Genomic DNA, 13,051 nt, shown 5'->3' on the forward strand with positions numbered 1-13,051 from the left:
ATGTTGATAAACTCTGTGGTATCCTGGACTCTTGAAGATGTACTAAATCATGACCTTTACAAAGATAAGGTAAGCGTCTCATCAAATTCTACCTCTTTAACTTTTTTTTCTTTCTGTGTCTGTTGGTGAAACCCCGACTTGAAAAAAGAATAAAGATTCATGCTCGATTTAAAATGCTTATATAACTAGCTTACAATGGACTAAGGGTTATACATACTGATTAGCAGTGCATGTAAGAACCCACTGTTCTATAGCTTTAATTCAAATGAAAGAGACTACTTGGAATTCGAAAACGGACGCTGGCACATTAAGAAAAATACTAGTAGCACTTTGCCTTTGTTGATTCTGTTTGCAATTATGCAATATCTGGTTTTCAGGTGGAGACGATTCCGGAGACTTTCTCGTCGATGGAGCATTACTTCAATTCATTTCGGTATCCTCTTCTTGAGGAAATCCGCACTGAAATATACGCGAGCATTGGAAATCTATCTTTGTCCCGAACGTGTAGCATTTTCTCTATTAGGAAAGATCGAGGTCATAAGCCACCAGAAAATCTGTTGTACGGAATTACAGTTGGCGGTAAATATCTGCCCCATTGTAATGATGTAATTGCCTTGTTGGATGAGAGACCTTCAACTCTGGAGAACTTAAGCAGACCTGGGAGACTGTATGTTCCAGCTATAGTATTGGGTGTAAGCTATACACGAAAACATAAAACACTCCACATCCTTGCATCAAAACCCATTATGGCAGAAAAGCATGAGAAGAAGATGAAGATTACACCTAAGTTTGCAGTGTCCCTCATAAACCTTATACCCAGTCTTCGTATATGGGAAGCTCTAAAAGATGGCAGGAACGTGAACATTATCAAGGAGGTCTTGTCTTCTGCTTCCCAGGTATGAGTGTATTTACTTTATTAAGCCTGTTCTGCTCTCAGGTATGCTCATCATTGTGCCTGAGAAAGCACACTTCGAACATCATCTTTTTTCTCTGACATGACGATTTAAAGATACTCAATGGGCTCATAGTGAAAACCAATTAATTCTGATCATGTTGTGCTATAAGAATAGAAAGACTTTCCTCCTAGTAAAGTCAAGGAATCGAGATTCTTACCTGTTTTTTAAATTCGCCAGGATGAAGGTAGTTGTGGTATGTGCTCTCAGCAAGTTGAATGCCTCCATGAACCCGATTTGCGTTCATTCAATCTGAATGAGTCGCAACTTGATGCAGTGCTAAGCTCTGTTGCAACAAGTAAATGTGATCACAAAAGCTCTATCAAACTTATATGGGGTCCTCCTGGGACAGGGAAAACAAAAACAGTTAGTATCATTCTTTTCGAGCTGTTAAAGATGAAATGCAAAACTCTTATATGTGCCCCAACTAACACTGCAATTGTGGAAGTTACTTCACGGCTCATGAAGATTATTAACGGTGCCTCGAAACATGGCAGTTATGGTTTGGGAGATATAGTGTTACTTGGAAATGAAGACCGACTGAAGATTAAAGAACATGATGAGCTTGCTAATGCTTTTCTTGATAAACGTATTGAAGTACTTAGCAAGTGCTTTACCAGTTTTTCTAAATGGGGTAGTTGGGTAGGAACTATGAAATCATTGCTTACAGACTCTTACCAACAGTACCATAAGTACTTAAAAAATAGAAAAAACACCAAAACTAGGAAACGGGCCTGCTGTCTGTTTTGCCCTAAGATAGATCAAACTGACAAGCTAGAGGACGAGAAACTAAGCATTGCTCTAAGAATCGGTTTATATATGAGGAAAAAATTAAGCGGCTTTGAGAAAGAAATGAGTTATTGCATAAGATGTATCTGCACTCACATGCCAACTTCAGTTATTACAGCTGAAGTGATGGATAATATGCACAAAGCACTTGATTTGCTTAAGCATTTTATATCTCTGGTACAGGAGCGTTCTTTTACCGAAGAACAAATTAAATTAATCTTCTCTAGTTCAGAAACTATAGGATATACTGTTAATGACCCTTCTTTACTCTTATTGGGTACGAGCCGTAATGAATGCCTTGAAATTCTATGTTCCCTCGCCAAAATCTCAATACGGAAGTTTCCTAATGATGCTGCCATCAGAAAGTTTTGCTTGCAAAAGGCTTGTCTGATATTCTGCACTGCATCAAGCTCTGCCAAATTAAGTGAAATCAAGAAAACGAAATTAGTGATTATTGATGAAGCTGCTCAACTTAGAGAATGTGAATCAGGAATTCCCCTGCAACTACCGGATGTCCAACATGCTATTCTCATAGGTGATGAACGCCAGCTGCCTGCAATGGTTCAAAGCAAGGTATCATTCCCGCTCTTCTCGTATTTGTTTTTATAATTTATTTCCTAGCTAATTTGATGTTTTATTGTACATTAGGTCTCAGAAGAAGCTAAATTTGGAAGAAGTCTGTTTGAGCGATTGGTTTCACTAGGACACAAGAGGCATCTTCTTGATGTACAGTATAGAATGCACCCTTCCATTAGCTTGTTCCCAAATGCTGAGTTCTACGACAAAAAGATTTCTGATGCTTCTTCTGTTCAAGAAAGAAGCTATACAAAGGATCTGCTGCAAGGAAATATGTATGGCTCTTATTCTTTCATCGATATTTCTTATGGAGGGGAAGAATTTGATAATAAGCACAGCCGGAAAAATATGACGGAGGTCGCAGTAATAAATGAGATAATTAAAAACCTATTCAAAGGTTTGCTTTCCTTTTCCCATTTCTTTCATTTTCATCTTGCTTGATTCTAAATAATTAAATGCATTTTATGTCTGTTCATATGTCCCTTTTCATTCACTCATCACTAATTTTGGTTACCCTGAATGCTACAACATCAGTTGCAAATGGCCAGAAGGTGAGCATCGGTATTATATCTCCATATAATGCACAAGTTGTTGCAGTCTCTGAGAAACTTGGAGACAAATATGGAACACACTGCGACTTTTCAGTGAGTGTCCGTTCAGTTGATGGGTTCCAAGGTGGAGAGGAGGACGTTATAATTATATCTACTGTGAGGTCGAATGGGAATGGTTCAATTGGTTTCCTTTCTGATGAGCAAAGAACGAATGTCGCTCTGACAAGGGCAAGGTATGGTTGGTGCCCGTCATCAAGCATTTACATCCTTATTAGGTTGTTTAAACCAAGTATTAGTGGCTTCCTTGTAGGTGCTGCCTCTGGATTCTTGGGAATGGCGAAACTTTAATGAACAGTGATAGTGTTTGGAGGAAAATAGTTCTTGATGCAAAAGATAGAAGGTGTTATTTCAAAGCTGATGACGATAAGAGATTATCGGAAGTAATCATAGATTCCCTGATTGAGCACGGCAAATTTAAAGAGTTGAGAAGTATGAAGTCTCTACTTTTGAAAGAAGCAAGATGGAAGGCATGCGTTACTTGTGGCTATTGTTGCTTATATGCGATCGTGGTTTCCATCTGATAACATTTTCTTGGGCGTGACATGTTAACTGCTAGGTTCTCTTTTTTTTTTTGATAGGTTACATATGGAGATGAATTTTGGGAGTCATTTGTCAGAATCAAGAGTGTTGTGACTCGGAAGGGAGTAGTCGATCTTGTAAAGAAGCTTTCAAGTGGTTGGCGTGATCGTCGTTCCAGACTAGAAAACCGTCAAATCATGAACGGACCTTCATCACAGTTACTGAAATGGAACCATGTGAATGCGCACTATAAACTTCTTTGGACTACAGATATTATCAAGGATGATTCCAAATACACCCAAGTCCTGAAGTTTTTAAATATTTTACCTGAGAAGCAGATACCCAGATTAGTTAAGAAACTTGACATTGCCTTCGGGAGGTACTCAATCAGTAAAACGAGCCGTTGCAAAGAGAAATGTATTGAAGGGTATGCAGTGATCTATGCTCCTTCCATTTCTTACGCCTATAAATATACTTGATGTACCTGTTAGTCTAATCATTTTATTTACTTTTGGATGTTCTTAATATAGGACACTGGAAGTTCCTATGAGCTGGGAAATCGATCATGACAACAAGCAAGAAGACTGTGTTGAGCTGTCAACTGCATTGGCTTCATTCCGTTTGAGATAGGAAAAGAACACAACAAAACCAGGGTCGGAGTTAGTTATTCGTTGGCTTAAATATTGAAGCAGCAATTCTTCAATTGATTTTCTTTTTCTGCTTTGGCTTGTGGAACTTTAAAGAACAGTTTTCTCTGTGGTCTGAATATCTTGTGAAAAGAAAGTATTCTCATTTTGAATTAATTACTTCTCTATTGTGCTAGTTTGCATCTATACGGATTCACACCCAAAGTGTATCTTACTACATAGTTTTTTGTTTGTAGTATCGGATGTGTTTTCCCCTGAGTAGGTGTAACCAGTCTAAGTTCATTGCATTTAGAACTAACTTTGGATTAACCAATATGTTACGTATCGATTCAAATTCTGATTTAAAAGTTTATTCTGGAGACATATAGTTATTGTACAATGGCTAAAAAATGCAGACCATACTCAAAATGATGATCACATTCTGTCCAAAACACGGTACCCAGTAAAATCAGCTAGTATCTACTCTATAAATTAAATGCAAGGATGGATGGTTGGTATCCCTATACCTTACCAACAAGCATGAGTATCCAGTAAAGCTGACTCTAAGTTGTGTTACAGTGATTCCTACGGTAATATCTGAGCTAAAATACCAGTAGTAATTAATTTGAACCAAGTAATTTTATAAAACCCGCTTTAAAATAATGCAAAAGAAAACAAAAAGGAGGTATTGGGAACTGCATAATTAATTTGGGACTTGGAAGTGTATATGAAAAGACGATTCTACAGTTCATAGACTAATTAAATGGTTAAGCACTTTATAGTGAATGCAAAAGACTTTTGCAAGGGCTTTATTGACGACTTTTCAACTCGTTTATTGAAGCACATAGAAAGATCAGAAAGGGCTAGATCTCCATTATTCCAGTATAAGATGAAGAAGGACGAGACAGAAGTCGCACTGCGCCAGCACTTCGTTAGCAAACTGAAAGGTCTTGATTGTATATGCAGCACGTATAAAAACAATTTTGAAATCTGGATTTTTTTTTGGAAAAGCTTTACCTTATTGAGCTCCCTTCATTTACGTTTTTCATTTTTAGTGATTTAATGTTTTTAGTGGTTTAAATTGATGATAAGTCATATGTATGCAGAAAAAAAATCGAGGAATGAAATGAATCAAGGTGCTAGGCAAGAAACGGCCTCCAATTCATCTTGCTCTAGTAAAGAAGAAGAAGAAGAAGAGTCTATTCAACTAAAGGGTTTGATATGTATTATCTTCTCTTGGACTCTCAAAGATGTACTAAATGAGCACTTCTATAGAGATAAGGTCAGGCATTATGATTAATTGACTTGTTTTTTTGTTTTTTTTTTCGTTTTCTTTGATTTCTTCCCGAAGTAATACTATTGCGTACTTATACATGTGCATGAGTTTATCGTGCTTTTGTGTTGCACTAGCCAACTGAATAGAGCGCTGCATTAATAGCTGCTATTCGGCTGATCAAAATGTTTGTTTTGCAGGTACAGAGAATACCTGAAACGTTCTCCTCGGAGGAGCATTACTTAGAATCATTTTGTTGTCCTCTTCTTGCAGAAACACATACTGAGCTGTTTTCAAGCATAAATAACATTCATCAATCACCAACATGTAAAATAACATCTGTTCACAAACACAAGGATTTCAAAATGCCGGGCTTTTTAGTTTATGACATTACGTTTGACGCACCAAAAGATACTGGGAACAAGAACGAAATATACAAGCCCCATCCTTCTGATGTAATTACTTTCACTCATGTAAGGCCAGTGCGTTTTGGCTCACTTGAAAGATCATATATTCCTGCTTTTGTCCTGCACGTATCTAGATCTCCTACAGAGGAAAAAGAAAAAGATAATGACAAAACTTATCTCGTTCAAATTCTTGCATCAAAACCCATAAACAAGAAAACTTGTATGCCTACTTATGCTGTTTTTCTTATAAACGTAACAACAAATCGCCGTATATGGGATGCTTTACACGACGGGAACTTGAACATTGTTAAGGAGGTCTTGCATGAGTACCAGGTAAGTCTCTTGTTTAGTGTTGCAGTTACCTTTTCCCTTTTATGATAAATTAAAATACCTCCGTATTACGATTGATATACTTCTAAAACAATCAGAAAGTATAGTATCCGGTCACAAATATAAGTGGTAACTGAAATGTTTAACTTTCTTATTGATTCAATCTACAGGGTGGGGGTAAGTGCGGCAGTTGTTCTCAAGAAGTTAAACGTGTACCTGGAAAACATTTAAGTAAGGATTTACGTTCATTCAATTTAAACGAGTCACAACTTCATGCAGTGCATAGCTCTATCAGGACAAGTGCATGTAATCATAGAAACTCAATTCAACTTATTTGGGGACCTCCAGGAACTGGGAAAACAAAGATTGTCAGTGCACTTCTTTGGGCAATGTTAAAGATGAAATGCAGGACCCTAACATGTTCCCCAACTAACATTGGGGTTGTGGAAGTATCCGCACGGCTCATGAGCATTGTTAGGCCAACACTACAACGTGGTTTTTATGGGCTAGGAGATGTAGTGTTATTTGGTAATAAGGATCGAATGAAGATTTACGATCGTTGTGACCTTCTTGATATATTTCTAGATGACCGTGTTGAAAAATTGGCAAAGTGCCTTTCCTACAGAACTGGATGGGGGAGTCAGTTAGAAGCTATGATCTTGTTGCTCCGAGATTCATCTCAGTAGTACAATCTGTACAAGGATTGGAGAGAAAGCAACGTAGAGAAGAAGGATTCTTCTGCCCCAGTAAATGTATGGGAAGGTTTAGAGGATGAAAGACCAGGAGTTGCTCTAACAGTTAAGCAATTTATAACAAAACGATTCAGCTCAATTGAAAAGGCCCTGATTTCATGTGTAGAATGTTTTTGTGCTCACCTGCCTACAGCGTATGTGACGGCCAAATTGATTGAGAAAATGTATAGAGCCTTGGATTTGCTTGAGGTTGTTGGAGTTTTCCTGCATACTAGTACGTATACTGAAGAACAGCTGATTGAATTCCTCTCTGACACCGAAATGAATGAAAACGAAAAGGCTAATAACACGTCTACATATTTGTTAAGTAAGACAAAAGATGAGTGCCTTGAAGTTCTTGGTTCGCTTAAAAATTCTGTTCCTGCCACGCGTACAAATTCCGTCAAGGATATTTGTTTGCAGAATGCTTACCTTGTATTTTGCACTGCTTCGAGCTCAGCCAAGTTAAGTAAAATTGGCGGATTCAAGATTTTGGTTATCGATGAAGCGGCTCAACTAAAGGAATGTGAATCTTTAATTCCATTGCAACTTCCTGGTCTCCAACATGCTATTCTTTCAGGTGATGAACGCCAGTTGCCGTCAATGGTTCAAAGCCAGGTTTGTGTCCACAGTCCTCTTTCCTTGTATGTCGTTTCACCTTTTTTTTTTATATGATGCTTTCTCGTTTAATCCTGTTGATGCTGTTTATTCTTTAGATCACTGAGAAAGCAAATTTTGGAAGAAGTCTATTCGAGAGATTGGTATCACTGACAAGAAGCACCTACTCAATGTCCAGTATAGAATGCACCCTTCCATAAGCTTATTTCCAAATTCCGAATTCTATGGAAAAAGGCTTGCGGATGCTCCAAATGTGAAAGAAAAAGGCTACAAAAGAAGTCTACTCGATGGAGATATGTATGGTCCTTATTCGTTTATAAATGTTCCATATGGTAAGGAGGAATTTAATGATGGACACAGCCGGAAAAATATGTTGGAGGTAGCAGTAATTGATGAGATAGTTCAAAACCTCTATAAAGGTTCCCTTTCTTTACGTTTCGATCAGTTAGCCTTTCTTCTTTTTGTATAGCTTGTCAACTTTTTACCTATCTTACGTTTTATGTTTACTCTTACTACAATAGCATCGGTTACAAATAGCCAGAAGGTCAGTGTTGGTGTTATATCTCCATATAAAGCTCAAGTTTCTGCACTGATAAAAAAAATTGGATACAAGTATGAGCAGCAGCGTAACTCAGTGAGTGTTCGATCAGTTGATGGGTTCCAAGGGGGTGAGGAGGACATCATATTAATCTCAACTGTGAGGACTTTTGGGTGTGGTTCGGTGGGCTTTCTATCCAATCGGCAACGAACAAATGTTGCAATAACAAGAGCAAGGTATGGTTAGATGTTCATGTTCACACTATTTTGCTTCGATAACCTTTAGTTATTTAACGACCTTATGGCTTTCACTGTAGATATTGCCTTTGGATTGTGGGGGACGGGCAAGCTCTAATCAATAGTTACTCAGTCTGGAGGAAATTACTGCTTAATGCAAAGGCTCGTGGGAGCTACTATAATGCTACTGAGGACTATAGATTATCTAAAGCAATAGTAAATGCACTTGCTGAGCTTAACCAACTTGATGATTTAATCAATATGAATTCTTTACTTCTTAGAGGAGCATGGTGGAAGGTATTTACCATGTTACGATTTTCTAATCGCAAAGATGCTTAAAATATCCCATTTTCAATTGCAGACATTTGAATGTACCAAGTTAGCTGATCAGCTCCATATTGTTTGTCTCTACTGGGTTATCTTTGGAGATGGCTTTTGGAAGTCTTTAAGAATAGTAAAGAATGTTGAGACTAAGAAAGAGTTGGTTACTTTGTTGATGAGTATCTCAAGCGGGTGGAGCTGTCATCCTGAAAAGCCTATGAAACCTGAAAATATGACCAGCTACTCTTCTCAGTTGTTGGAACAGAGCAGGATCACTGGGAATCTTTACCTTCTTTGGACTGTAGATACTATCAAGGAAAACTCGAGATACATCCAGGTGCTTAAGTTTTTGGACATTCTACCTTTAACAGAGATACCCAAGTTCGTCAAATTCGTCACCAACAAAATCATAAGATGTGACAGAGAAAATCACATCCTCAAATTCGTCATCCCAATGTCTAATACTCATTATTAGCGAAAATTAAGACACTGAAAGACATAAACAGTCTAACTTCTTCCTTCCAAATTGTTGGCTTATTTTGCAGTCTGTAAAACACAAAAATAACCTTTAGATACCGCAACCAAAAAAAATCTAGTATCATTTTTCAAAAATCTACTGCGCAATCTGAATTTCACGTGTTTGTGAAAAATTAACATATTTACACCTAAATGACCAAACTTCCTAAGGTACGTGGTAGACACTGAAAATAATCAGAGTGTTAAACAAAACATGAACTATATAACACAAACATGCATAAATATTAAAGTTTTAATGAGGGCATGTCCTAAGGTTACAGCACTCTACTTATGTAACCCAGGAAAAACGATCAACGCTTAGAAGAGACTCAAACATGGAAGTTACTTATCAGAATACTTTTGGGGTGAACGAGGGTATCTAACTATTAGTAAATCAGTGAGTTACTACCGCCTGAAATGCTAGTACTGGCCAGCACGATATCATTTCTAAAGTCTATGACTCGTTCTATCTTCTTACACCCAAAAACCATTTTTGCATCAGCCTCACCCATATTTCAGTCCTAGTTACATCTAAATGAGCACACTACTTATAGGGTCTGGTAATCATGGATTCATGGCACTAAATTGAGTTTAAAAACAAACAAAAAAATTTTAAATTTTTTTTAAAAAACACCAGAACCCAATGCAGAAAAATATAAATCCTATAAATTGAAGCAGATATCAAAATAAAGAAACCGCGCAATGGTAATAACTTATGGCGGTTATTATTCATCTAGAGCAGCTTCAATACCAACCCCAGCATGAATCATCTCCTTAGGTTCTGATGTTCCTCCTTGATAAAAGAAACTAGTGTTGCAATAACATTTCACCAAGATTTAGCCATGAAAATGTGTATATCGCCAAGATAAGTAAGTGACTTCATCACTAAAAGTACACAACATGAGGATGAAGAAATGCAACTGATAAACTGCAATTAAATCAAATCAAATCCTAAAATCAAAAGAAACTATGAAATCCTAGTGCTAAAAACCAGTGAATCCAAAAAAGAACAAATATTTTGGGAAACAAATAGAACTTACTCTTTCAATGCAGTGTAGTGTAAAGAAAACCCTAGTTTAAGCGAAGATATATATACCTCAAAATTATGCACTCATCCTTTCTCTTCTTTTCTGTGATTTCCGGAAGTGGAGGACGTGGGAGTATTGGAAAATGAAAATGGAAACTGGAGCGGAAGGCAAACTGAAAAAATCATGTTCGAGAAATTTCAGGCGAAATTGGAGTAGCGAAATGGGAGTAGTGTATTTGAGGTAACGAACCGTTATTCGGTGTCTTAGCGGGAATAAATATAAATAGTATTGTAACACGTGTTTGTGACCCGTATCTTTTTTCATTCAAAAATATATCCCGGGTATTTTTTATTTTTTTTTGTGCAAGGTAAAATGCATTCAAAACAAACCAACCAGTAACCCTTACATCATTAATAGTAGAGCCATCTAATGTTGGACTATTAACTTTAATCCAAACATTAGATTTATCTACTTCTAAGAGGAGTTCCTATGGCAATGGCCAAACTCAAATATTTGTTGAGCCACGTGGATGGCCAAACTGGGATTTCCACTATGGTAAAGCGTAGGGCGTTGGACAATCAGGCGCGTGACCGAAAGACAGACTCTGGCGTTATAAGAAAAAACTCGGGCGTTCAGTGTTCTGACGCGGGAGTTCGGTGTTCTGACTCGGGCGTTAGACAGAAAGTCTCCAGCGGTCGACTCTCCAACGCCTATATTTCCAACGGTCGTCCAATTCCAACACTATAAATTCGTTCTACTGATTTCATTTTCAATCACACCACTACCATTTCCTTCTTCTAAAACCCTTCAATATCAAAAATTTCTAATATAATATGAACATAGTGAGAAGAGCGGCGAATAGTATAAAGAAGAAAAGAGATCGAAAAAATGAATCGGCACCGCTGCCTCACACAGGTGTAGATTTTTCTCAAAATTCGAAAACAAGAGTTTGTTTCGCCAAATATAGTTGCTGCTCCATCATTAGTCTCAGGTCATGTGTCGGGCATCATGAACAGTCTGAGGATTATTATATCACGAGAGGTGGATTTTCAGAATTAAATTATGTTTATGTTGGTCTACCTCCTGCAGTCCGAGAAAGGGTTGACAGATATCCTTGGCGTGCGCTTTATAAAATAAAGCCTATAAAACATAACAAGAAAATTCTGAAGACAGTGGTAGAAAGGTGGTGGATGACGACGCACACATTCCATTTTATGGATTTCGAAATTGGTAAGTTTTTTTAACTTAAGTTAAATTTTTTAAATAATGATTAACAAATAAAAAGAATTAATCATAGTGATATAACACTTGTAATAGGAATTACTCCCCTTGATTTGTATTTCATTGTTGGGATTCCGAGTGGAATGGGAGACCCGCCACCATTTAGCCAAGACGAATGGATTTCAAATAGTAAATGAAAGATGTTTTCTCCCTCGTTTTTGGAAACAGACGTGCGTCGAGATTATAAAGATTTGAAAGGAAGTGGGATTAGATGTGCGGCCTTGAAGATTTTCCTAACCAATCCCAGAAACCCAGAACATGTAGATGACTATCCTGAACTCTAAAGGATGTTTATCTTATGGATACTGGGTCAGGCATTCTTTCCAAACTCAACTTTTGTTGCTCATGTTGGTTGGCTTGAAGCGTTAGAAGATCTCGACAAAGCACCAGAGGATCTTGTTTAACACCTTAAGGATTTCAAAACATTTTTCGAAAGGAAAATCCACATTTTTCTATCTTCGCCATTCAACCAAAGATCTAGTTACCATCTCACCTCCCAGTCGATATCGATTTACTTGTATGGTTAAAGCTACAAACTCACTTATTTGTTTCTTAATTGTACCAAATGATGTTCTATGTCGCATATAGAACGACGACTCGGATTACGAGTGTCACTGCAGAACCCATCGTGAATAACCGCCCAGAAATTCACCCATGGATAGTTTGCCGAAGCAAGCTGAGTAGATAAAAAAACATAGTTTCTGCAAATAGATTCATCTTCTTCTTTAGCATACAGAACTCGCCGAACTAACCGGGGCCGAGACATGTTCAATCAAGAATTGAGAGTGAAGAGAAGAATGTGTAGAATGTGTGAATTTAGAGTTCAAATGAGGAGAATTTATAGAATTCAAAAAATGTAGCCGTTGGATCACAAGATTTCTCAGCCGTCCAGATTGAGCCGTTAGCGCCATTGGGTCAGACGCTGGCGTTATTGATAGGGACGCAGGCGGTTTAAGTAAAAACACGCGTTGGGTGTACTGACACTAGCGTTTTCTCTTTAGACGCCAGCGTTGGCAGCTAGGTCGACCGTCCTTACCACAAACGCGCGCTGGTTTGTCCTTCTCGATGTTCAAATCAACAAATATATTGATTTGAACATTCATTTTTCATGTTTGTTCGTTCCATAGTGGGAGCAAAATGAACAAACTCTAAGTTTGTTCATTCCATAGGAACTTCTCTAAGGCTTGCAAAATACAGTGTGGAGGTTCATTCCTTCAATTAACAAGAGTTCGAAAAGATTTAGCTTCCTTAGCAAGGATATCGGCTACATTGTTTTCTGATCTAGGAATATAAAAAGAACCTAAAAAATTCTGAAAAAGATTAAACTCTCTTTTTACTTCCTCCATGATCGTCTGGTCCTGCCAAGTAATTTGAGATGATTTTTCATTCAAGTAGTCAAAAAGGTTCTTACAGTCTCCTTCCATATTGAAATTCGATAATCCCTCCTCTGTTGCCCATTTAGCTGCCTGCAAAAGCTCTAAAGCCTCCGCTTCTTCTGGGGATGAGGCTGTGATGGATCCTGCTCTGCCCTGTTTGAAATTCCCTGAATTTTGTCATGTTGCACAGATGGAGAGTCCATTAAGAAGGGAATTGGTAGAATACCATCTTTCGCCCGTGTCTGTTCCTTCAAATTTGATCCATATTGGTCAATTTGAAGTAAATTGCCGTTATCAGAAGCCAAATTGCAAAGACGTTCTG

At 37.7% G+C, this 13,051-nt stretch overlaps 2 protein-coding genes and 1 pseudogene across 2 annotated transcripts; all 3 read left to right on the forward strand.

Annotated features, from left to right (window-relative positions):
* On the forward strand, positions 1–4,078 carry LOC113295140 (uncharacterized ATP-dependent helicase C29A10.10c-like). The gene is made up of 8 exons (XM_026543489.1): positions 1–69; positions 378–896; positions 1,134–2,315; positions 2,391–2,715; positions 2,853–3,102; positions 3,180–3,396; positions 3,508–3,827; positions 3,979–4,078. Exons 1-8 carry the CDS (start codon positions 1–3, stop codon positions 4,076–4,078), a joined length of 2,982 nt encoding a protein of 993 aa, XP_026399274.1.
* Positions 4,079–4,837: 759 nt separating this feature from the next.
* LOC113295141 lies at positions 4,838–6,770 on the forward strand. The gene is made up of 4 exons (XM_026543490.1): positions 4,838–5,021; positions 5,181–5,356; positions 5,548–6,087; positions 6,255–6,770. Exons 1-4 carry the CDS (start codon positions 4,838–4,840, stop codon positions 6,768–6,770), a joined length of 1,416 nt encoding a protein of 471 aa, XP_026399275.1.
* Positions 6,771–6,998: 228 nt separating this feature from the next.
* LOC113295142 lies at positions 6,999–11,757 on the forward strand (annotated as a pseudogene).
* The last annotated feature ends 1,294 nt before the right edge of the window (positions 11,758–13,051 follow it).

This window comes from Papaver somniferum, chromosome 7 (genome assembly GCF_003573695.1).
Source record: "Papaver somniferum cultivar HN1 chromosome 7, ASM357369v1, whole genome shotgun sequence".
NCBI lineage: Eukaryota > Viridiplantae > Streptophyta > Magnoliopsida > Ranunculales > Papaveraceae > Papaver > Papaver somniferum.